The sequence below is a fragment of the Lepidochelys kempii genome, chromosome 2 (assembly GCF_965140285.1).
Source record: "Lepidochelys kempii isolate rLepKem1 chromosome 2, rLepKem1.hap1, whole genome shotgun sequence".
Lineage (NCBI taxonomy): Eukaryota > Metazoa > Chordata > Testudines > Cheloniidae > Lepidochelys > Lepidochelys kempii.
In genome coordinates, this window is record NC_136381.1 from 147,162,853 (window position 1) to 147,190,046 (window position 27,194).

Consider the following 27,194-nt stretch of genomic DNA (forward strand, 5'->3'; position numbering starts at 1 on the left):
AAAAAAATTAATCGCGCTGTCAAACAATAACAGTGTGACGTTGCACCCCATAATGCTTTATGGAAATATGCTTATGAATGTAAATATGACATAACTGGGATGTGTTTTATGCTACATATGCCATGTAACATATCTCTGCAAAGGTTATGATCTACTGAATATATTCATCCTATTTGTATGCATGTATCATTTTTGTATTCAAAGTTATGAATATTGGCTGTGTACTTGTTTGATTTTAATTAGCCTTAGTAAGGCATTTGGGCAGCTTCTTTAGAAAGGAATTTGCAAGTTAAGTGCCCAGTCAAGAAACACTTAATGGACAATGGATCTTGGAAGGCTCCAATCCACATAAGAAGTCTACCTGAGGATGTTCAAGATAGTATGTGAACAATGGCTGCTACCTGTAAGTTCTAAGTCATTCATGGGCATGTGACTTGCCCATGTGACTCCAAAACTCCATCTTGTAGTTGGGATTCTACACAGGGGGAAGAAGGGGTGTCCACCCACAAGAGAAAGTCTATTTAAACCCCTGGGAGATCCTTCCATTTTGTCTTCAGCTGGATCAAGAGATAGCCTCTCCACCCCCAAAGGATACCTGAAAGAAACTGGAACAAAGGACAGTAACCATAAGTGTGTAAGTGATTGCTCGACCCAGACTAGAAGGAGTCTAGTCTGTAAAAGAAGCTTACTGGAACATCTCTGAGGGTGAGATTTCATCTGTAATAACTTTCTTACTGTATTGGGCATAGACTTGCATGTTTTATTTTATTTTGCTGGGTAATTCACTTTGTTCTATTACCAGCAGGAGAGTGAGTTTGGGGGGGGGGCGGAGGGTGAGAAAACCTGGATTTGTGCTGGAAATGGCCCAACTTGATGATCACTTTAGATAAGCTATTACCAGCAGGAGAGTGAGTTTGTGTGTGTATGGGGGTGGAGGGGGGAGAAAACCTGGATTTGTGCTGGAAATGGCCCACCTTGATTATCATGCACATTGTAAGGAGAGTGGTCACTTTGGATAGGCTGTTACCAGCAGGAGAGTGAGTTTGTGTGTGTGGTTTTTGGAGGGGGGTGAGGGAGTGAGAGAACCTGGATTTGTGCAGGAAATGGCCCACCTTGATTATCATGCACATTGTAAGGAGAGTGGTCACTTTGGATAAGCTATTACCAGCAGCAGAGTGAGTTTGTGTGTGTGGTTTTTGGAGGGGGGTGAGGGAGTGAGAGAACCTGGATTTGTGCAGGAAATGGCCCACCTTGATTATCATACACATTGTGAAGAGAATGGTCACTTTGGATAGGCTGTTACCAGCAGGAGAGTGAGTTTGGGGGAGGGGGTGAGAGGGGGTGAGAAAACCTGGATTTGTGCTGGAAATGGCCCAACTTTATGATCACTTTAGATAAGCTATTACCAGCAGGACAGTGGGGTGGGAGGAGGTATTGTTTCATGGTCTCTGTGTGTATATAACGTCTTCTGCAGTTTCCACGGTATGCATCCGATGAAGTGAGCTGTAGCTCATGAAAGCTCATGCTCAAATAAATTGGTCAGTCTCTAAGGTGCCACAAGTACTCCTTTTCTTTTTGCGAAGACAGACTAACACGGCTGTTACTCTGAAATTTGTTCTGTGGGTTATTACTTGGAACCACTTAAATCCTACTTTTTGTATTTAACAAAATCACTTTTTACTTATTAATTAATGGGGGGCACCAGCTGAGCATATTTCTCTATCAGTGTTATAGATGGCGAACAATTTATGAGTTTACCCTGTACAAGCTCTATTCAGGGTAAAACGGATTTATTTGGGGTTTGGATCCCATTGGGACTTGGGCATCTGAGTGTTGGAGACAAGAACACTTCTTAAACTGTTTTCAGTTAAGCCTGCAGTTTGTGGGATGTTATTCAGACCTGGGTCTGTGTTCGGGTGCTGAGGTCCCAAGCTGGCAGGGAAAGCAGGGCCAGAACTAGCCTTATCACATCAGTTGGCAGTCCCAAGGAGTTTTCTGTGATCCAACCCATCACAAACAGAATACCATTTATTTAAATATTTTTCAATGTTTTTTACACTTTCAAATACATTTATTTCAATTGCAACAAAGAATACAACATGTACAGTGCTCACTTTATATTTATTTTTGATTACATATATTTGCACTGTAAAAAAGAAACAAAAGAAATAGTATTTTTCAATTCACCTAAGACAAGTAATGTAGTGTACTGCCATCTCTTTATCATGAAAGTTGAACTTACAAATGTAGAATTATGTACAAAAAATAACTGCATTTAAAACTAAAACAATGTAAAAGTTTAGAGCCTACAAGTCCACTCAGTCCTACTTCTTGTTCAGCCAATCATAGAATATCAGGGTCGGAAGGGACCTCAGGAGGTCATCTAGTCCAACACCCTGCTCAAAGCAGGACCAATCCCCAATTTTTGCCCCAGATCCCTAAATGGCCCCCTCAAGAATTGAACTCACAACCCTGGGTTTAACAGACCAATGCTCAAACCACTGAGCTATCCCTCCCCTATAGTCTATAATCACTCAGACAAGTTTGTTTACACTTACAGGAAATCATGCCTCCCACTCCTTTACAATGTCACCTGAAAGTGAGAACAGGCATTCGGATGGCACTGTTGTAGCCAGGATTGCAAGATATTTACATGCCAGATGCGCTAAAGATTCATATGTCCCTTCTTGCTTCTGACCCAGGGAGTCTACAGTAAGACCCCTAACACCATCCCACTGGATCCTCTTTTGCTGTCCTTCCCCAAAGTAATTTTGGCCCAAAATTTTGTTTTGTCCATATTACCATACTGTCATTTCTTATTTCTTTACCATTTACCAGAGGGAGATGCCTTTTCATTTATATCTCCTCAAATATTGGGCAGACAGAAATAAAAGGGGACATTACAAGGTAGGAAAAAATAATTTTGGTGGGAGAAAGGAGAAGGGAAAACATGTTCCCTTTGTCATCATCATCCCTCCTCATAGAGACTTTTTTTAGTGTCCTGGGTCATATAAAATGCCCAATATACACTTTTTACAAAGATGTGCTGATGTTGCTACTTCCCAGCTTCTGACTCAACAGTGACACATGCTTATTTCTCAAAGTGGAGAATTTTTTCCAATAACTTTGTGTTCTGAGTTAATCATTGAACACTGATACAGTGTTAAGAACCTTCCCTTTGAGCAAAGGAACAGCTTTGATAAAGTCTACATTTTTCTCTTCATTCCAAACACTGATCATCCAACTAAATGCTCATTCAGTTGGGCTGTTCGTTTCATGTAACACAGACCAAATTCTACTTGGTATAGCAATAGATCTTCAAGAAACATTAAGAAACAAAACATTTTGATTAAATGAAAAAGTGGGACAGACCCATCCTTAAAAAAGGGAAGAAGGAGGATGCTGGGAACTACAGGCCGGTCAGCCTCACCTCAGTCCCTAGAAAAATCATGGAGCAGGTCCTCAAGGAATCAATTTTGAAGCACTTAGAGGAGAGGAAAGTGATCAGGAACAGTCAGCATGGATTCACCAAGGGAAGGTCATGCCTGACTAATCTACTTGCCTTCTATGATGAGATAACTGGCTCTGTGGATGAGGGGAAAGCAGTGGATGTGTTATTCCTTGACTTTAGCAAAGCTTTTGACACGGTCTCCGATAGTATTCTTGCCAGCAAGTTAAAGAAGTATGGGCTGGATGAATGGAGTATAAGGTGGAGAGAAAGCTGGCTAGATCCTCGGGCTCAATGGGTAGTGATCAATGGCTCCATGTCTAGTTGGCAGCCGATATCAAGCGGAGCACTCCAAAGGTCGGTCCTGGGGCCGGTTTTGTTCAATATCTTCATTAATGATCTGGAGGATGGCATGGACTGCATCCTCAGCAAGTTTGCTGATGACCCTAAACTGGGAGGAGTGGTAGATACGCTGGAGGGTAGGGATAGGATACAGAGGGCCCTAGACAAATTAGAGGATTGGGCTAAAAGAAATCTGATGAGGTTCAACAAGGACAAGTGCAGAGTCCTGCACTTAGGACGGAAGAATCCCATGCACCACTACAGACTACGGACCGAATAGCTAGGCAGCAATTCTGCAGAAAAGGACCTAGGGGTTACAGTGAATGAGAAGCTGGATATGAGTGAACAGTGTGCCCTTGTTGCCAAGAAGGCCAATGACATTTTGGGCTGTATAAGTAGGGGCATTGCCAGCAGATCAAGGGACGTGATCGTTCCCCTCTATTCAACATTGGTAAGGTCTCAGCTGGAGTACTGTGTCCAGTTTCGGGCCCCACACTACAAGAAGGATGTGGAAAAATTGGAAAATGTCCAGCAGAGGGAAACAAAAATGATTAGGGGACTGGAACACATGATTTTTGGGGGGGGGGGGGGGGTTGATAGCCGCTTTCAACTACCTGAAAGGGGGTTCCAAAGAGATGGATCTAGACTGTTCCCAGTGGTAGCAGATGACAGAACAAGAAGTAATGGTCTCAAGTTGCAGTGGGGGAGGTTTAGGTTGGATATTAGGAAAAACTTTTTCACTAGGAGGGTGGTGAAGCACTGGAATGCGTTACCTAGGGAGGTGGTGGAATCTCCTTCTTTTGAGGTTTTTAAGGTCAGGCTTGACAAAGCCCTGGCTAGGATAATTTAGTTGTGGATTGGTCCTGCTTTGAGCAGGGGGTTGGACTAGATGACCTCCTGAGGTCCCTTCCAACCCTGATATTCTATGATTCTATGACATTTCAGGAGTCCTGAAAGAAGTTCCTAGGATAATAGGGGATATCATGTGAAAAAGCAGGAAGTAGGGTCACTTTGTGTAAAAGGATTCCATTTATTTTTTCTACTGAAATGTTATGTCATGTATAGCAGTACCCTGTGTATGTTACAGACTAATTTTATTGCACAGATTCTTACATTTTAAGAAAAGAAAGACTATTATGATAATCAAGTCTGACTGCCTGCATAATACAGGTCACACAATTTCACCCAGTAATTCCTGTATCAAGTCCATAACTTCTGGCTGAGCTAAAGCATATCTTTTAAAAAATGACCAATCTTGATTTAAAGATTTCCAGTAATGGAGAATCTGACACATCAGTAGGTAAGTTGTTCCAATGGTTATGGTGTTCTCAATTCAAAAAAGAAATTGAAAATTGGAAAGGATTCAGAAAAGAACTATAATAAAGATTTCAGACTTGGAAAACCTGCCTTAAAGTGAGAGACAGAGCTTCTCAATTTATTTAGTTTATCCAAGTGAAGTCTCAGAAGTGACTTGCTCATGGTCTACATGAGGAAGAGATTTCTTATTTCAGACTGCTCTTAATCTAGCAGAAAAAGGAAAAACAAGTTCCAGCGGTTTGAAGCTGAAGCTAGACAATTGTGGACTAGAAATAAGGCATTAATTTTTAAACCACGAGGGCAATTAACCATTGGAATAATTTATCAAGGGATATGGTGGATTCTCCGTCACATTAGGTCTTTAAATGTACAGCTTTAATAATATATATATTGCATATAAATCCTTTAAAGTGCATTTATAATTACTTTAGGTTTAAGATTCAGGTTAAAAATTGTAAATACCTGGAACTACGCCATTTGTTGCTATTGCGCTCATTGAAATTGCAGTCAGCATAGTCTGTGGAAAGACCATTATTAAGAATGTTTAATTTAAGATAATAAAGTTCTTTAAAAACTATAAATGATGGACAAGCCCAATGGTCTAGTGGGAATAAGCTGGAAATTGGAAAATATCTTTATGTCTTTGTGGTGACAGGGACTCAAGTTATATGCCTTTTTTTCCTAACTAAGCTAATTGATTCCAAAGTCAGTTGAGCATTGAGTCTTAGACTGAACAACTGTTTAATACATCTAGAAGTATGGGTCAGCTCAAAGCAGAGCCTTTGAATATATAACTGGAAAGAAGGGGAAACCTTGAGGACTTTCAATATTCACCAGAAAACAACCCAAAGAAAATATTGTTCTCATTAAATAGTAATTAGTAACAAATGACCATTGTGTATCTTTACCATCATTACCATTATGTATCTTACTTCTAGCTCCATATTCCAAAACAATTACATTTATGAACTTGAGCTACAAGTAAATCACAGTACTGCTAATAATTAAGTTTCAGAGTTTCATGTGAAATTTTGAAAAGTAATTCCTTCTTACCCAAATTTAAATAAACACAAAGCAGGAGGATAAATCAAGAGAAGAACAAATACTAAGGACTGATTTAATGAGAACCATGAAATACAATTTTAATTACTGAGTAAATGGCGCTAACATTAGTATTTTACAAACTTAAGACTGAATCTTGTTTTGATCAATTCAATGAGGATAAGTAGTGCAGCTGGGCAAGAAATGGTTTCCCTGTTCTATGAAAGTTTTTTAAATTTCAAAATACTTTTTCCATTTTGCATTGGGACAAAACTAAGACCTTTCCAAAAATCCCCAAAAAACAGTTTTTCAAAAAATCAAGAGATACACCATACTAGCCCAGCCTAAGGTTAGGACATGTTCTAGTCCCTTTGTCTCCCATGTCCCATGTGAGTGCCATAATCACCCATATATAAAGCCAGTCTCTCTCTCTCTCTCTCTGGTCCAATGAATATTTAATTAGTTATACAAAGTGGAACAGTTCTAATAGGAGAGATTCAGACACACCAACTTCAGAAAAACCCATAGCTTTGTGGTTATGAGACTCATATGGGATGTGGAAGTTGTAAGTTCAAGTCCCTGCTCTGAATCAGGCAGAATAAGGACTCGAACCTGGATCATCTTCTTCCCAGGAAAGTGGCCTCACCATTGAGTTATTGGCTATTCTGGAGTCCATCTCTCTGTATCTGTCTTTTTGATCAGAAAATCCATCCTGGGAATCTAAGAAACATTTCCCAATGGAAGTTTTGCTTAACCTGATACCTTTTCATAAACATTTGTTTCAGTGAATTGCAGTTTCTGACAATAAAACCATTTTGTCAGAAAATTTCTGACCAGCTCTAATAAGCAAAGAGACAGCAGTGTGTCCCATCAATCAAGGCAGAAATAGTGCGGGAGGGCTCACTTTGCTGCACCTTTTCAGTGTAGGGTGCCCATTGCAACTGAATTTCAACATACACACTACTTAAAGTCTATGCATAAATGAACACGCTAAAAGACATAAAAGGCAAGCTAGTATTTTAGCCCACCTTAACGCCCACCTGTACTGCTCTTTGAACTCTATAAAAGGGTTCTGCCTGCTGCTTGTGCAAGCAGGGGGACAGGGGAGTTGGTCTGGCAGTAGCATAGAATAGGATTTAACTTTAAATGTATAAGACAATTAAATATTAACTTACACAAGCACAGCACATGAACACAATGATGAAAGATTCAAGAACTCCAGATGTTCCAACAATCCACGTCAAACGTAGGAAAAGAATGACTCCCAAAATATTTTGCAAGCAGGGAAGGTACACACCAATAAAAGTGCCCATACGTGGAGCCTGAAACAAACAAAATATAAATTCCACCTAGAATATTTCTTCCCAAACAAAAGACCAGGTATCTTAACACCTCATCCAGCAAATTCACAATGACTTGTAACAAAAAGTCTTTTTTTTAGTAAGGAGTGAGCAAAAACTGAGTGAAGACCTCAGGATTTCTAGATAACATTACAGCATTTAAAAAAAGATTCTAGTTTTATAGATAAAACACAGCATTTAAAAAAAAACAGAATACCTTTTATGCACTAAGATAGTCTCTGTTAAGAATTAGGAGGAGACCTTAAGGTGAGACAGATCATCCTACATCTGCCTGCCATGAGGTTTCTCGTAGCTTCCTCTGAAGCATCTGGTGTTGGCCTCTGTTTGAGACAGGATGCTGGACCACAGATCTGATTCAATATGGCACATTTGTTAATATTTCCTTTATTTCATTTTTGATGCTCAGGGATCAAAATTCAAAATCAAGCCAGATGTTAAAAATATAAATGACAGTTCTCTATTCAGGCCCCACTCTGAATCCCAACCTCTGTCTACTTTTCTGTAGAAGTGCTCAGCTGTGAAGCAGTTAACCCTGACATTTACATTGGCCAGGTTTTTCAAAACCACAAGCCTAAGGTTAGTCTCTTAAGTACATACTTAGGCTTCTAAACAAGACATCTGATTTTCAAAAGTACTGAGCACCTAACACATCCCACTGAGGCTTAAATCTTCCATTTTTAAAAAAAATTAAACCATTGTCAATATGTAACTCCAGTCATTCAGACTTGTTGACTGTACCTTTGTTCTGTAGGCACAATGAGAGACCACTCTAATGGTTTATACTTGGAAAGTTTTCTTCACTTCTATAAGGTCTAAAACAACTGGGTATTTGTTATTTTTTGTTTTTGTGGTTTTTTTTAATTAAATGAAAGCTTAAATTCCATAGAAAATGATGACACCACTGTAAAGTGCTGGTACTTCGTATCACTGTATATCAGCTCAGTCTGACTTCTCAATTAGGCAGCCTATTTTTGTGTTTGGTCTGGTAGATTAGATTGTCAAACATGGAATAAAGAAATAATTTCACTTGATATGAACAAGTCAGTGAGCCTTTATTTCTACTTTAAACACAGATATTTTATCTTTTTAAATAACATCTATCAAATAAAATCCAAGGAAATATAATGAGTCTCTGTCAAAATCTTAGAATTCTAATTACTTTCACTTTGACCCCAAAACACACCATAGAACGGAGTGTAGCAAGAGAGCCAAGACAACTGAGAAAAAGAGAGGAGAGATCACATATAACAATAAAGAAGGAAGGGGTAAAAAAATATAATTACACCCCCCATGTTTACAACCCAAAAAGTTAAAAAGTCATAAATCATATGATTTTTAAAGTAATCCCATGCACTTTTTTAAAAATTCAAGAAATATAGTGTGTAGTTGGTTTATCAACATATGTATGAAGACCTTGTTTTATTCCTCTTTTATGTAACCTACAGCCCTGTATAGACATGATTTGCATTGCTGCCACTCGCCACAGCTTAGAATACATAAATGGACCCCTCTCTTTCACCATGTCTGCACTAGCGAGCTTACAGCGGCACAGCAGCACCAATGCAGCTGTGCCACTATAAGATCGCTCGTGTAGCCAAGCTATGCCAATGGGAGAGAGTTCTCCCACTGACATAATTAAACCATGAGCGGTGCTAGCTATGTTGGTGTGGGGGAGGGGGGGGTTCCACATCCCTGAGCGACATAAGTTATACCAACAAAAGTGTTAGTGTAGACATAGCCTTTGTGTAATGATGCTTCTAATCAGTTAACAAATGTTCCTCAAGGCAATATAAAGAGCCTAAAGTCTTGTCTACATTAAGGAATTTTTTTCAGAGTAGCAGCCGTGTTAGTTTGTATTCGCAAAAAGAAAAGGAGTTCTTTCGTGAAGCTTATGCTCAAATAAATTGGTTAGTCTCTAAGGTGCCACTAGTACTCCTTTTCTTATTAAGAAATTTGTTTACCAGTATAACTACATCAATTTAATTACACTGATACAAACCAGTGTTGATGGGTTGCATTATGAAATGGTGTGGCTAATACCAGGGTAACCAAATTAAAGTACACTGGTATAAACCTGACCTAGAACTGGTGTAGCCTGTCTATATTAGTTGTTCACACTAGTCTAATTAAATCAATGTTGTTATATTAATGCATAAATTCTGAATGTAGACAAAGCCTAACTCTCCTTAATTTTCTCTCCCACCCCTCCACTTCCTCCAACTCTCCATTGACCTTTCATGTGCCACTTCCACTGTACTCCAAGCTCATGAAAGCTCAAGAAAATTATAAAAACAAACTAGGATTATGTAAACAATAGTTATGTACAGTGCAGACTTTTAAAAGAATCTGTTTTCCCCAGGTTATCTAAATACATCGCAATGAGAAAAACATTTAAACTCATACAACAATCATTACCGTCATCAGAGAAAAATGACAAGCATCACACAGTTCTGTAGCAGATGCAGAGATAGAATTCAATGCTGAAGTATGACATTCACTTCCCTTAACCATAAGACCATCCTTTCTCTACCTGCAGTCCCCTGCCTTATTCACCATACACACCTTTCAACTTCAGCAAATGAAGTAGGAGTACTACAGACAACACCCTCGTTCACCTACACAACCCAAATTCATTCCCAGTGCTCCATCAATTCTGTACACTGAAAGAGGCAGGGTCTGTGGAGAAAGCAGTATATGGTCATGTAATTAAAGACTGTATCATAATATATACACAGAAGGGTGCCTAAGTAAGTTTGCATAGGTATAAGTCAGAAAATAGAAGTACAATCCAAAGGAAGCTAATAGAAATTAGTATAAAGTATGGAAGATGAAATGTAAGAAAGAAATTATAAGGCTAAAATGGATAATTTTTGTGTGCATACATTATACAATCATAGAACCATAAGACTTGAGAGGGCATTTAGTCCAATCCCCTGCACTCAGGCAGGACTAAATATTATCTAGACTATCGCTGACAGGTGTTTGTCTAACCTGCTCTTAAAAATCTCCAGTGACAGAGATTCCTCAATCTCCTTAGGCAACCTATTCCAGTGCTTAACTACTCTGACAGTTAGGAAGTTTTTCTCAATGTAAAACCTAAATTGCCCTTGTTCCATTTTAAGCTCTTGTCTTTTTGTCCTATCCTCAGAGGTTAAAGAGAACATTTTTTCTCCCTCCTCCTTATAACAATCTTTTATGTACTTGAAAATTATTATCATGTCCCCTCTCAGTCTTCTCTTCTCCAGAATAAACAAACTCATTTTTTTCAATCTTCCCTCATAGGTCATGTTTTCTAGACATTTAATCATTTTTGCTGCTCTTCTCTGGACACTTTCCAATTTGTCCACATCTTTCCTGAAAGGTGGTGCCCAGAAGTGGACACAATACTCCAGCTGAGGACTAATCAGCACAGAGTAGAGTTGAAGAATTACTTCTCATGTCTTGTTTACAACACTCCTGCTAATACATCCCAGAATGATGTTTGCTTTTTTTGCAACAGTGTTACACTGTTGACTCATATTTAGCTTGTGATCCGCTATGACCCCCAGATCCCTTTCCACAGTCCCAGGCAGTCATTTCCCATTTTGTACATGTGCAACTGACTGTTCCTTCCTAAGTGGGGTACTTTGCATTTATTGAAGACCATTTATCCAGTTTGTCCAGATCATTTTGAATTTTAATTCTATCCTCCAAAGCAATTGCAACCCCTTCCAGCTCGGTATTGTTTGCAAATTTTAAGTGTACTATCTATGCCATTATCTAATTCATTGATGAAAATACTGAATGGAACTGGACCCAGAACTGATCTCTGTGGAACCCCATTTGATGTGCCCTTCCAGCTTGAATGTGAACCACTGATAACTATTCTCTGGGAACAGTTTTCCAACCAGTTATGCACCCACCTTAAAGTAGCTCCATCTAGGTTGTATTTCCCTAGTTTGTTTAGGAGAAAGTCATGCAAGACAGTATAAAAAGCCTTACTAAATTCAAGATATATCACATCTACCACTTCCCCCCATCCACAAGGCTTCTAACTCTATCAAAGAAAGATATTAGGTTGGTTTGACAGTTTGTTCTTGATAAACCCATGCTGACTGTTACTTATCACCTTATAGTCTTCTAAGGGTTTGCAAATTGATTGCTTAATTATTTGCTCCATTATCTTTCCACGTACTGAAGTTAAACTGACTAGTCTATAATTCCCTGGGTTTTCCTTATTTCCCTTTTTATAGATTGGCACTATATTTGCCCTTTTCCAGTCTTCTGGAATTTCCTCCATCTTCCATGACTTTTACAAGATAATCACTAATGGCTCAGATATCTCCTCAGTCAGCACTTTAAGTATTTTAGGATGTATTTCATCAGGCCCTGGCGACTTGAAGACATCTAATTTGTCTAAGTAATTTTTAACTTGTTCTTTCCCTATTCTGGATCCTACCTCATTTTCATTTGTATTCACTATGTTAGACATCCAATCACCACCAACCTTCTTAGTGAAAACCGAAACAAAGAAGTCATTAAGCATCCCTGCCATTTCCACATTTTTGGTTATTGTCCTTCCCCCTCTCCCCTCCCCATACCCTCTCCTCCCCCCAGCCCCTTGAGTAACGGGCCTACCCTGTCTTCCTCTTGCTTCCAATGTATTTGTAGAATGTTTTCTTGTTACCCTTTTGTCTCTAGCTAGTTTGATCTCATTTTGTGCCTTGGCCTTTCTAATTTTGTCCCTTCACCTCCCTGCTTTTCTTGGGGGAGGGGGAGGGCTTGTTTTTATACCAATTCTAGGAATCTGGGTAACAAGCAAGATGAACTGGAAATTCTGATTGATTAGAAGAAACTTGATGTAAGTGACACTACTGAAAACTGGTAGGATGATATGCATGATTAGAATGTTAAAATCACTGGTTATCACCTATTCAGCAAGGATAGTAGGTAAAAGAGGTGAGTGGGGAGGTGGAACCCTACTTCAAATATACCATTACTTGATTTAGACTTATTAATAACTCAGATCCACAAGATATTGAATCACTATGGGTCAATGCACTAACTAACAAAGCTAAGGCAGAAGTACTGCTGGGGAACCTGTTGCAGCAGTGGTTCTCAACCAGGGGCATGTGTACTCCTGCGGGTATGCAGAGGTCTTCCAGGGGGTACATCAACTCATCTAGATATTTGCCTGGTTTTACAATAGACTACACAAAAAGCACTAGCGAAGTCAGTAAAACTAAAATTTCATAGAGGCAATGACTTGTTTATACTGCTCTATATATTATACACTGAAATTAAGTTTTCTGCATTATATAACCTCTTATTTATATCAATTTCTATCTTTTCCCATCTGTAATATATTGCTTTTTAATTTCTAATTTCTATCTTCTGTGACAGACCCAGACTGGTCGGGTGCAGGAGTTTGGTAGAAGGAAAACACCCTGGAAACTGGATGAGTAGTTTTCTGTTTCCTGAGCGACCAGGGCAGGCCAATATTTATATTCCAATTGATTTAATTTATAATTTTATAGTAAAAACGAAAAAGGAAGCAATTTTTCAGTAATAGTGTGCTGTGACATTTGTGTATTTTTATGGCTGATTTTGTAAGCAAATAGTTTTTAAGAGACGTGAAACTTAGCAGTACTCAAGACAAATCAGACTCCTGAAAGGGGTACAGTAGTCTGGAAAGATGGAGCGCCACTCTGTTACAGAACACCAAATCAAACCATACAACAGGATGAGTTACTCCTTAAACAGCTGTTTGCACTGGATGGAATAAAACCTGTGCTGTTGTGGGGGACTTCAATTTGGAAGACATATGCTGGAGGTTCCATGCTGCTAGTTGTAAATGATCATTAAAGTTTCTAAAAATTATAGATGATCATTTTCTAACACAAAAGGTATTGGACCCAACCTGAGGTTGCTCTGTTTTGGACCTCACGATGATGGATAAAGATAAATTAATTAACCATTCCTTCAAAAGGGATTATTTCCCAAAGCTGAGGAAAACTATGAGCAAAATGGTTTGGGGGAAATTAGGAATAAAAATTAGAAGTTGAAGCTCTTTAAAATAAGTTTAGTCGATTGTGAAAATCCACAATTCTACAATCAAGAAAAAAGGACAATTTTTCTGGCTGAAAGTGTCTGTGAAGTGTGGCAGGACATCGGCTTTGCCTCGGGGGGTCCTGCGCTTCTAGGTGGTTAGGATTTGCCTCAGAGGTTTTTTGTGACCCTCAGTGTAGCCTCTCTCCCCTCTCAGAGGCAAGGGTTACAGCTTACTGAGCCACCTTCATGATCGGTCAGTCAACGGGTTTGGTGTAAGAACCCTCTTTAGCCCCTGTCTTCCTACTCAGGGAGCATTTCTGTAGAAATGTGGGGTAGGAGACGCAGACCCACCCTCTTCTCCAGGTTCCAGCCCAGGGACCCTAATTGACAGTGGCAACAAGTAGTTTTCCTATACTACCGGAGCTATAGCCCTTCCCTGGGCTACTTCCCCAAACGGCCCCGCCTAGCACCCTCCTTGGTACCTGACCATGCTTGTTCTCCCGGCTCTTTTACTGTGCACCTTCTTACTTCTAGTCTTCCCACAACACACCAGCTTACTCCCAGCTCCTACCAGCTGGCCTCTCTGAAGGGGCTTCCTTTTAAACTAGTCCCAGCTGGTTCTAAATGGGCTTCAGGTGATCTGATTAGCCTGTTTCCCTTGATTGCTTCTATTGGTTCCAGGTGCCTTATGGAGTCTGCCTGACTTAATTGCTTGTAGCACCTTCCTGACTGCTCTGGCCCCTGCCCTGGTCGCTCAGGAAACAGAAAACTATTCATCCAGTTTCCAATGTGTTTTCCTTCTACCAGACTCCTGCACCCAACCAGTCTGGGTCTGTCACAGAAGACAGAAATTAGAAATTAAAAAGCAATATATTACAGATGAGAAAAGATAGAAATTGATATAAATAAGAGGTTATATAATGCAGAAAATTATTATGGGAAGCTAAAGACACAAGAGAAAAATCCATAGCTAGTAAGATTAAGAACAATAGGTGGATTTTTTTTAAATATATTGGGAACAAAATAAATCATAGGAATGGTATAAGTTCATTACTAGATGGAGAAAGTAAATCTGTTAATGATGCAGAAAAGGCAGAAGTGTTCAATAAATATTTTTATTCTGTATTTGGAAAGAAGCAGGATGTTTTACTCATATCAAATGAGGATGATGAAGTTTTTTCTAGTCTATTAGTAACTAAAAAGGATGTTAAACAGCATCTACTAGGGATAAGCATTTTAAAATCAGTAGGCCCACATAAATTGCACACACAAGTCCTAAAAGTGTTGGCTGAGAAGATCTTAATTTTTAACAAACCATGGAATACCAGAGACATTCCATAAAACTGGAATAGGGTTAATGTTGTGCCAATATTCAAAGGTGTCAAGTGGGATGAGCTAGGTAGCTACAGGCCAGTTAGACTGGTATCAGTCCTGGGCAAGATAATGGAAAAGCTGATAAAGAATTAAAGTATTGGAATATAATTAACGCCAGTCAATACTGTTTTACAGAAAATAGATCTTGTCAAATAACCTCATTTCATTCTTTGATGATATTTCAAGTTTGATTGATAAAGATAACTGCATGGGTGTAATATACTCAGACATTTGTAAGACATTTGTTTTAGTACAGCATGACATTCTAATAAAGAAAGTATTAAATAATACCAAGAGCATACATTGGCAGAGTGGTAAACAGTTATGAGGACAGGTTAGTTAAACAGAGCAATCTGGATCACTTGATGAGCTGACCCCATTAAACATCTAGGAACATCTAGTTAAACATCTAGGAACAAAGAATTCACGACACACCTACCAGATGGGGGACTCTACCCTGGGAAGCAGTGACTATGAAAAGGATTTGAGGGGGCATGGTGGACAATGAGCTGATCGTAAGCTCCTAGTGCAATGCTGTGGCAAAAAGGACTAATGGGCTTCTTAGATGTAGAAACTGGGGAATATTGAATAGGTGTAGGGAGGTACTCTTACCTCTATATATTGTACTGGTGAGACGAATACTGTGTACAGTTCTAGGGTCCACATTTCAAAAAGGTTGTTGAAAAATGGGAGAGGGTTCAGAAATGAGCTGCAAAAATGATTCCAGGGCTTGAAATAAAATGCCTGACAATGAGAGACTTCCAGTTTAATCTGTTTAGTTTATAAAAATGAAGATTGAGAGGCAACTTGATTACAGTGTATAAGTACCTTCATGGGGAGAAAATACCAAGTATTAAACAGTTTTTTAATCTAACATTATAAAGGCTTAACAAGAACCAAGAACTGGAAGCTGAAGTCAGACAAATTCAGATTAGTAACAAGGCACAAATATTTAATAGTGAGGATGATTAACCATTAGAACAAATTACTAAGGACAAGCGATAGATCCTCCATCTCTTGAAGTTGTCAGATCAAGCCTTTTTGGAAGATAGTCTTTAATGAAACACAAGTTATTGAGCTCAATACAGGGGGTCACTGGGTGAAATTAAATGGCCTCCATTATACAGGTCAGACTACATGGTCTTATGGTACCTAAACTCTATCCAATTACTGTAAGTTAAGTAACCTTTCTTTCTTTGAGTGATGGTCAATCACTCATTCTCCGCTCATAGAGTGTAGAGTGCACACTTTGGATCATCTGTTTCCAGAGAGCCCAGTCTCCTGCCAGTATTGCGGCTTGCTCTATATTAAGGCTGAGGTGGGCCAGATCAGAATACATGACATCACTCCAACATGTGCTGTCCACAAGGTCTTTTCCATCCAGCTTTTGTTGGATTGAATGCATAAAGCTGGCAGGCTGGTATGAACTCTAGCATACAGAGCAGATGTCCCAGCCACCTGAGCCAGCACTAAGTCACTTGGGAAGACAATGGAAACTGGTTGGTTCAATGCCTCACATCCTTGTTTGTAACATGATGAAACCACCATATGCCTTCAAGATATCACTGCTGTTTCATATTAAAAGTATCCAACTGGTGCATTTGTGTCTCTGTTGTGGCCCAGATTTCAGAGCCATACAAAAGGACAGAAGTCACTGCTGCTTGATAGATATGCATCTTAGTTGACACCACAGAGGCTTCCAAAGAGTGCGCATAACACTCAGAGCCTTTCTGATTTGATGTTTCATGTCAGCAAGGCAACCTCCCTCTGTGGTGACAATGGAACCAAGATACTCAAACGAGTCAATGAATCAAACTTCTTCTCCATCAATTACGATGGGCAGGGGTAGAGGTTCATCAGCTGCTTTCATCAGTTTGGTCTTCTTCCATCTGATTTAAAGACCAAACTGTGACATTACCCAGGATACAATCTGGACTGATGGACAGCTGTGTCCCCATAATTCTCCATCCTGAGATGCCTTTTACACCACTTGCCTGCTCACACACAGCCACCAGCATGTAAATCACTCCCAGCTATACGGTATGAATGCAATAGCCAGCCACCCATGAATTATACAGCCGGGCAACAACAGCAAACTCCCAATCACGGACTTTCCCCCAGTAATGTGCATCTTGTACTGCCCAGCACCCTCCAGGACAATACAAGCTCATATAAAGTCTGTCATTTCATTAATAGAAAATGATACGTCCATTTCCCAAACACTTCAATCCAAACACACACTGGTTTAGATAAAATAATAAAACCAGTTTATTAACTACAGAAAGATGGATTTTAAGAGATTACAAGTAATGAGGCATAAAAGTCAGAATTGGATACAAAGAAATAAAAGGTAAAACGCATACTAATACCTAATGTAAGAAGCTAAGTGAACATAAAGCAAAAGTCTCTCTCACCACATGTTTCAGTCAGGACCCTTCTCCAAATTCAGTGTTACCATCTTGTTCTGCGGGTGTTGTTGATGCCATGAGCAGAGAGAAAGGGAGGAGAGGTAATCTGGGGAGTTTTTTTGCCAGCCTGGAAATTTTTTGCTCACACCCTTTTTCCTCCCAAAGAATGGCCGCTTAACCAAGTGATAGTCCATTTGATTTTGTTGACACCTGACTGAAGCGCCAGGTTGTCTTTTGTCTCTGATGAATTGGTTTATGCCTGCTTTTCTGAACTTGGAGCATGTCTCAGTAAAGTTGTACAGTAGAATCTTATAACTTTTCATACAATATGGCCACACATATTTTACCAGGACAATAATGATCAGCACATTATGAGTTTTCAAATGATACCCCCCCAAGGCATACTTTATACAAAATCCATTATAGTTTTGTAAAAAGGGTGAACATAGGGATACAGGTTTCAGAGTAACAGCCGTGTTAGTCTGTATCCCTATAAAAAGAAAAGGAGGACTTGTGGCACCTTAGAGACTAACCAATTTATTAGAGCATAAGCTTTCGTGAGCTACAGCTCACTTCCTCAGATGCATATCGTGGAAACTGCAGCAGGCTTTATATATACACAGAGAATATGAAACAATACCTATTCCCACCCCACTGTCCTGCTGGTAATAGCTTATCTAAAGTGATTTCCAGCACAAATCCAGGTTTTCTCACCCTCCACCCCCCCACACAAATTCACTCTCCTGCTGGTGCTAGCCCATCCAAAGTGACAACTCTTTACACAATGTGCATGACAATCAAGCTGGGCTATTTCCTGCATAAATCCAGGTTCTCACATCCCCCCCACCCCCATACACACACAAACTCACTCTCCTGCTGGTAATAGCTCATCCAAACTGACCACTCTTCAAGTTAAAATCCAAGTTAAACCAGAACATCTTGGGGGGGGGGGGGTAGGAAAAAACAAGAGGAAACAGGCTACCTTGCATAATGACTTAGCCACTCCAAGTCTCTATTTAAGCCTAAATTAATAGTATCCAATTTGCAAATGAATTCCAATTCAGCAGTTTCTCGAGCGAGAAACTGCTGAATTGGAATTCATTTGCAAATTGGATACTATTAATTTAGGCTTAAATAGAGACTTGGAGTGGCTAAGTCATTATGCAAGGTAGCCTGTTTCCTCTTGTTTTTTCCTACCCCCCCCCCCAGATGTTCTGGTTTAACTTGGATTTTAACTTGAAGAGTGGTCAGTTTGGATGAGCTATTACCAGCAGGAGAGTGAGTTTGTGTGTGTATGGGGGTGGGGGGGATGTGAGAACCTGGATTTATGCAGGAAATAGCCCAGCTTGATTGTCATGCACATTGTGTAAAGAGTTGTCACTTTGGATGGGCTAGCACCAGCAGGAGAGTGAATTTGTGTGGGGGGGTGGAGGGTGAGAAAACCTGGATTTGTGCTGGAAATCACTTTAGATAAGCTATTACCAGCAGGACAGTGGGGTGGGAATAGGTATTGTTTCATATTCTCTGTGTATATATAAAGCCTGCTGCAGTTTCCACGATATGCATCTGAGGAAGTGAGCTGTAGCTCACGAAAGCTTATGCTCTAATAAATTGGTTAGTCTCTAAGGTGCCACAAGTCCTCCTTTTCTTTTTATAGGGATACAGACTGTCACACAAGCCTATTTCCTTCTTCCATAAATATATTCAGTGCACTGATGAGATTAGTTCATGAGGATGGAAACGCAGCCCTGTCATCCCCATTTTCAAGGTCTATTATATAGAAATCATGCACTGCATGGTCAATTACAGTGTTGAAAAGATATGGGGTAGCCATGTTTCCTTGATGGATGCCACAGTTGTATTCAAACCCGTTGAACATCCTAGTATCTAACCAGAAACAGCTCTCACTTTGGCAATGCATTTCTATTAGAGGCTGAGGAGCTTGCCAGGCACAGCAGCTTCCAGGCCGAGCCAAAGAGAGCTATGATCAACAGAGTCAAAGGCAGATTTTAAATCAATAAAGGCTATATACACCTCATCCTTCCTGCGCAGAAACTCTTTAAGCTTTTTCAATAATTTATCTAACAGTAAAATTCTGCTCTGCGGTTGATCAGATGGGCACAAATCTGGCTTACTGTAGAGGCCATAGATTGCTTATGTTGGGTTTAACATGCTCAGGAAGAACCACTGTGAACAGTTTGTATACCAATTAAATGCCACGATTGGTGACGTTCTGATGTATTCCAATCACCATGCCACGATGCCATGGTGATTGGAATACATCAGAACATCACCTTTCCATCTCCAAAAAGAAAGAATAATTCCACAGGACCAGTAGGCAGGTAGTTTCTCCTTAATCCGTATTTTGTTGATAACATGGGTCTGCCACTCCAAGATGGAATCTCCAACATGCTTGGTTAGCTCAGTAGCTATACAACAAACACCAGCAGAACTTGAGCTTACGGGATGTGCTTCTAACCTCCTCAACAGTGATATCCTCTACATTACATATGGGGTGGTTACTCCACTCTTCACATCCTGCTGGAGCTGGGGAGATTTTATGGGGTGGTTAAGAAGCTCCTGAAAGTGTTCTGCCATCTATTCACACATTCTTCCTACGTGTGGACTATATTACTGCATCCATTGCCGATAAGAAAGCTGGTGTTCTGTGGACCAACTTTTAAGGTGCACAATTCTTTATAGATAGCATCATAGTCATTTTTTGCCAATACAGCTTCCATCAATCGAGCATTATTTGCCTAAACATCTCCTAGTCCTGCTTTAAAACTGTGTTACACAAGGCATTGAGGCATCAGTAGTCTTGGTTGTTCCTGTTTAAGTGAGCCATATGTCATTTATCTGTGACATCCAGGGTCTGTTGATGGATCCATTGATGTTTGGGGCTTGGGCACATTTTCCCCAGCACTCTGTTGAGAGCGTCCATAATAGAAGACTGGAAACAGTCCCACAAATTATTGATTTCCTTGTGTTCAAAATTTTCATCTGCAAGGGCTAGAACATCAAATGGTTTGCAGATTTCAGCCTGGTTTTGTACTGTGACTAAATGACTAATGGAAGTCTTGATTTCAGTTGCCTTCAACTTCAGTTTCCCCATGTCCGCAAGCAACCTGTGGTCAGTATTGCCAACTTCAGCACCCAACAATAGTGTACACAGCTTCTCCACTGACTAGATATAAGACCATGGTCTAGCTCTTTGCCGGTTTCTCCATCATTCTAATACCAAATCCATGTATGTATGTTTTTTCATTGGAAATCCGTGTTAGAAATATGGAGTCCAGTTTCAGCACAAAGCTTGAGCAGTCACTCACCATTATTGTTCATGGTCACATCCACAAAGAAATCCCCAACACTTTCTCGCCAAGCTGATCTAGCATCTGGTCCCAGCATGGCATTGGCATTGGGTAACACAATGATAATGTTGTGTGTGGCTACTATTCTGATTACATTATACATGACTCATGCATATTGTTCCTTGTCCTCCTTGTTGGCAAGAATAGCAGGTGCACAAGCACCAATGATAGTGATGTTGCCATGTCTATGTGAAAGTCTTGCTATCACAATACATTCGGAGATGGGAGACCAGCTTATGAGGGCTTTACAAGTATTCCTTGACGAGGCCAAGCCAACACTAATGGTGCCTATCTGTATTCCACTGTGGGTAATTCCCAAGGTCCCATCAAATGATCTCCTGGCAGCAGATAAGACTGAGAGGAAGATGATGGCAGGGTGGCTATGTTGCAGTTTCTAATGCTTCCTGGGAGGCTCAGACCCTCTCTGACTGTAGAAAGGTTGCCCTCAAAGGGAAAGTCCTCCACAATAACTTGAACCGACTTGGGGACCTGGCAAGATGGCAGCCATGAGGCCCGTTTCATGACAACTGAAGTTGCCATGGAGCAGGAAGCAGAATTATGATCTGTGACCATAAGAGCACCCCAGCACCAGATGGTATACATACACCTGGTATGTAACAGTAAATATCACCTGATCTGACCAGCTCAATACACCTCTCACACAGTTTTCATATTTATTTAAAAGGTGATTTGTAATACATTACTTGAAAACTAATACCACACTGGTCATTAATGTCATTGTGAAATATATGTAACAACACTGCATGTGAAATTATGGATACTGTCTGATACTATGTTTTGGAGAGCATAAACAGACAAAGGAGACAAAACAGTTTGTATCCAACAAAGAAGAAATGCAAACACCTCTTTGGCTCAATTGCAAACCATGCCAGGTATGACCAGGGACTGGTAAAATGGGCTATTCGTTTGCAATGGAGATTACAGGAAGATCATTTACACCATAAACCACAGGAGATGACAAAGTTAACGTGGCATTGGCTACCTGGTGGACACACATAGTTGAGCCCCCAGAATGGCTTCCTGACTTTGAAGACAAAAACAAATTTGGGAGATGTAAGGAACTGCTGAAAGACTTTAAGGTATCCATCACCTGAGAGAAGAAGTCAGTGCTTTGTATATAAGAAAGATTGGTCCTCTTGTTAATCAAGCTGGAGAATGCTGATTACTTGGTGTGAGTAAGATATTAGGTTAGGCAAAGATGTATTATGCTAGAATTAAGTTTTAGACATTAGAAAGTGGATTTTTTGTTTTGTTTTGTTTGTAACCCTTTCATATCTCTTTCGTTCTTGCTTGAAATCACTTAAATCTTTGTTAATAAACTTATTCCTGTTTTATTACACAACCATCTTAGTTTTGTATATTAAGGAGGAGTGCATAACCCTAGCTAGGAGAACAAGCTGTTGTGTGTACTGGCTCTTTTGAGGCAGCAAATTTGGTGTTACCTCTGTGAGTGTCCACTAAGAGGGACTGGACACTGCAGGGGAGATGGTTTTGGGCAGATTCAGGACCAGAAAAATTGTTGGGGTCACCCTGCATGGAGTAAGTGGGATGATGGAAGCCAGAGTAAGGCCATTGTTCTGTGAGCAGGGCAAAGTGCCACAGCAATGTCTAACAAGGCATGGTGTGTCAACATGGCTATTAGTTTACCCTAACCAATGATGTCCTGAAATTGTGGCCTGAACTGAAGTTTGTTGCTGAACTCAGATAGTTTGTCATAATTAATAACATCTTATGTAGAAAATAAAGCATGATAACAGGCAATGTGGAACCGAAGACTGGCAGAGAAGTTCTTCCACCTGAACAAGTCCTGTCTTTTAGCATCCTTATCAGAAGGAGTAGACTTGAGATGGTGTAGCCTGTTGAGTTTGGTAACCACCTGAACCACCAGGGAGTTCGGAGCAGGATGAGAAAATAGATATTCTGTCCTGTTATATGGTGCAAAGTACTTTCTCTCAACCCCCTTCAGGGTGGGGGCACAAGTGGCTGGGATATGCCGTATCCTATTGGCTGGCTCCATTATCGCTTCATTAATGTAAAGTATCTATTTGTTAGGGCCTGCAATTTGAAGGATGTCAAGCAGCTCATAAGTAGAGTCCTGGATTGCCTCCAGGGGAATCTGTAGCAACTCTGCAATCCTCAGCAAGCAGTCCTGAAACTGCTTGTAGTCATCGGGTGGCAATAGAGAAGCCAATGTCACTGCCTCATCAGGGAATGAGGAAGAAAGTGCCACAGAGGAACTGAGTGGTTTGTCTGCTCAGGTTGATTCTCCTCCTCATAATGAGGGGGCTGAAGATCTTCCCTTTATGGTGATCTTTGTGTGTGTACCTCCCCGAGATACCTGTGAGTCAAGATGTCTGCCGTAGGAATACCAGGAATCCCACCAGGGTAAGAGGTTGATGCCCAAGGGGGAAGATGCCAGTGATCTCAAGCCCTGCAGATTGTCTTTCAGGAATGTGAGGGTGCCCAGGAGAGTCAGGAATCCCTATCTGGGCTAATGTTGTGGCTCAGAGTGGGCAGCGGGAGCACTGTCTTAGTCTCTAGTTCACTGGAGGAATTGGCACTGGCGGAGACAGAGTATGCCTTGAAATAACTCCCTCGGCTGGTTGATGGTATTGGTGAATGGAGCACCAGCAGTGTGGGTATCTCCCTGGAGATGACCAGTTCCACAAATATCAGCAACTCTGAGTCAGAATAAATAGCCAGGTCATCCAGGATAGTGAACCCTGATCTAGCAGAAGGTGAGTGGGAGGATCTGCTACCTCTTGGTGGAGCGGATAGCACTGATTTAGGTTGGGCAGTGGACATCAGAACGGCTGAATCCTTTTTGCTGCTGCACTGTGGTACCAACTGTGCAGCCAGTGATTGCTCCCTCTTCTCTCTTGCCAGTGCTGCCCCTTCTGTGGCTGTCTGTTTAGGGGAGTCTTGGCCCTTGGTACCAAAGGTTTGGACCCATGTTCCCTGTGAACTCCTAACATATCTGTGTTGGGGCACTGAGTTTCACTTGATTTGGACAGTGTAGGGGAGACGGCCCTCTTCTTAGAGGCCTTAGAAACAATATATAACAATAGAATACCAATTAAAATTTATTACATATTTTTGGATGTTTTTCTACATTTTCAGTATTGCTTTCAATTACAATACAGAATACAAAGTGTACAGTGCTCACTTTACATTTATTTTTTATTACAAATATTTGCACGGTAAAAAAACAAAAAAATATTTTTCAATTCACCTCATACAAGTACTGTAGTGCAATCTCTTTATCATGAAAGTTGAACTTACAAATGTAGAATTATGTAAACAAAAAAACTGCATTCGAAAATAAAACAAAGTCCACTCAGTCCTACTTCTTGGTCAGCCAATCACGCAGACAAACAAAATTGGTTACAATTTGCAGGAGACCCTGCTGTCTGCTTCTTGTTTACAATGTCACCTGAAAGTGAGAACAGGCGTTCGCATGGCACTGTTGTAGCTGGCATTGCAAGATATTTACGTGCCAGATGTGCTAATGATTCGTATGTCCCTTCATGCTTCAACCACCATTCCAGAGGACATGCTTCCATGCTGATGATGGCTTATGCTTGATAATGATCCAAAGCAGTGTGGACCGACACATGTTCATTTTCATCATCTAAGTCAGATGCCACCAGAAGAAGGTTCTTTTTTCTTTTTTTTTTGTGGTTTGCGTTTTGTCAAATCTGCAGTGAAAGTGTTCTTAAAATGAACATGTGCTGGGTCATCATCCAAGATTGCTATAACATGAAATATATTCAGAAAATTGACGCATTATTTTTTTAATGAGAGTCATCAGCATGGAAGCATGTCCTCTGGAATGGTAGCTGAAGCATGAAGGGGCATACAAATATTTGGCATATCTGGCATGTAAATACCTTGCAGTGCCAGCTAAAAAAGTACCATGCAAACACCTGTTCTCACTGTCAAGTGACATTGTAAATAAGAAGCAGGCAGCAGTATCTACTGTCAATGTAAACAAACTTGTTTGTTTTATTGATTGGCAGAATAAGAAGTAGGACTGAGTGGACTTGTATTCTTTAAAGTTTTACACTGTTTTGTTTCTAAGTGAAGTTATGTAACCAAAAAAAAAAAATCTGCATTTGTAAATTACACTTTCACAATAAAGAGATTGCACTTCAGTACTTGTATGAAGTGAATTGAAAAATACTATTTCTTTTATCATTTTTACAGTGCATATATTTATAATAAAAAAATAATAATATAAATTGAGCGTAGTGCACTTTGTATTCTGTGTTGTAACTGAAATCAATATTGAAAATGTGGAAAAACATCCATAAATATTTAATAAATTTCAATTGGCATTCTATTGTTTTAAGTGCGATTAATCGCAATTAATTTTTTTGAGTTAATTGCATGAGTTAACTGCGATTAATTGACAGCCCTAATAATTTATTAAGATGTTTTCTATCACCAGCTTAACCACTTTGTGCATTGTGCCCCTTTCCCCTACCTTTAGTCAGTTTGTCTTTTAAGCTATGTCTACACAGCAGCTGGGAGCGTGCTTCCCAGCACAGGTAAATAGACACACACGAGTTCTGCTCAAGTTAGCATACTAAAAATAGCAACATGGCAGAGGCAGAATGGGTGGTAGCTCAGTCTGGCCACCTGAATACAAACCTGCCTGACCCCTGGGTACATACTCAGGTGGCTAGCTCAAGCTGTCATGGCCACAATGCTATTTTTAGCTGGCTAGCTCAGGCAGAGGTAGTGCATGTCTGTCTATACATTCTGGGAAGGACCCTCCCAGCTGCAATCTAGACATGCTCTTAGGGTACTTCTACACTTCAAGTGCTAAAGCAGCACAGCTACAGCTGCACTACTATAGTGCAGACACTTACTACAGCAACGGAAGGGGATCCTTCATCAATGTACGGGTTTCAGAGTAGCCGCCGTATTAGTCTGTATCCACAAAAAAAGGAAAGGAGTACTTGTGGCACCTTAGAGACTAACAAATGTATTTGAACATAAGCTTTCGTGAGCTACAGCTCACTTCATCGCATCCAATGAATGTTAGTCCCTAAGGTGCCACAAGTACTCCTTCCACCCCCCCGCCCAATGTAGTAAATCAACTTCTCCAAGAGGCGCTAGCTAGATTGACAGAAGAATTGTTCCATCAACCCAGCACTTTCTATATGGGGGTAGGTTGGTATAGCTATGTCTCTTGGGATGTGGATTTTTCACACCCCTGAGAGATTTAGCTATGCCAATGTAAATTCCTAGTGCAGAGCAGGCCTGCATTGTGAATTTTTTCACAGCCCTGAGTGACGTAGTTAAGCTGACCTAACTTTGTAGTGTAGACCAGCCCTAAAAGGATTAACTGTTCAGGCCAGGAACCATGCCTCCCTTGTGTTTACACAATGCCTACCACTGTAATGAAAATACTACATAATAACAATAATTATAATTTTCAAAATTTTGGATACCTTGATTTCTTTTCGTTTGCTGTCTTCATCTGCTTCATGTTCTACCACTCCCTGAGTCAGATTGGTATAATTTGCTATCTTATTAAGAAGAGATGATACCATGGGGTTGCTATCCATTTCTTCCTGTTGGGATTTTGAAAAATGTTAATATAAAGCAATACTTTAATAGCAAATAAAAACACATTTTAAAACATAAGCCATTTCATGTCAGGTTTTCAAAGCTTCACATGCCAAATGCTGATTAACTGTCATACAGTACCTACTGCCACAAAATCTAGCCAATTATTTACTAGCAACACTTCTGAAGCTTCTTTGGGTATACAGTGTGTACATAATAAAAATTGTGGCACTTTGTTTCCTAATTCAGAGTATTTTATATTATGTGAAATGATTAGGGGAAACATGGACAATTACATTTTGTTCAATTAATAGAAAATGTAATTCCTATTTGGAAATTTATCTTCTTATACCAGTCTGCAATGAACTATTAGGTAACAATCCTATAAAGAGACAGCTCACTGCATAAAGTTTTGGTCCCAGATTCCTCCCCCTAATAAATATAACTCTGCTTTAAGGGTTTTGTTCTTTTTTTTTCGGTAAGTGAAGTTTTCTTTTCCATAACAGGGTTTTCTTCTCACTGTACACTTCTGAGAGAAGGGAAACCCTACATTCAACAGTTAAAAACACAGGAATCTTCAGATAAGGGCTTGCTACAAAACCCCCAAAAGAATATTAGCTTAAAATTAAAAACAAAAATCACAAAAAATTATGAAAACCAGAATATGGAAATTTAAGGTGCTACTTCAAACTAAGCACAGCCACACAACCTAAACTTTGTCCTTATTGCTTGCCAGCATATTACTTCATTTTTCTTTTGGGAATGGGGAACATTTGTCTAAACTCAGGAAAATAATTGTTGGAAATCCTCTACTGAATTTGTGAAGAGGTAAATCGGTGAAGAGATAAATAATGATAAGGACAGATCAGTTGTACAGAGTGATCCAGATTGCATGGTAAACCGG

General features: G+C 40.0%; 1 protein-coding gene across 1 annotated transcript in view; it reads right to left on the minus strand.

Annotated features, from left to right (window-relative positions):
* The window catches only part of SLC12A7 (solute carrier family 12 member 7), a 334,753-nt gene that overhangs the window by 137,374 nt on the left and 170,185 nt on the right, over positions 1–27,194 (minus strand). The window contains exons 3-5 of the mRNA XM_073332427.2: positions 26,173–26,295; positions 7,324–7,470; positions 5,570–5,624 (exon numbers count right to left, since the gene is read on the minus strand). Coding sequence (XP_073188528.2) covers positions 5,570–5,624; positions 7,324–7,470; positions 26,173–26,295 — 325 coding nt within the window. The remainder of the gene's footprint in view (positions 1–5,569; positions 5,625–7,323; positions 7,471–26,172; positions 26,296–27,194) is intronic.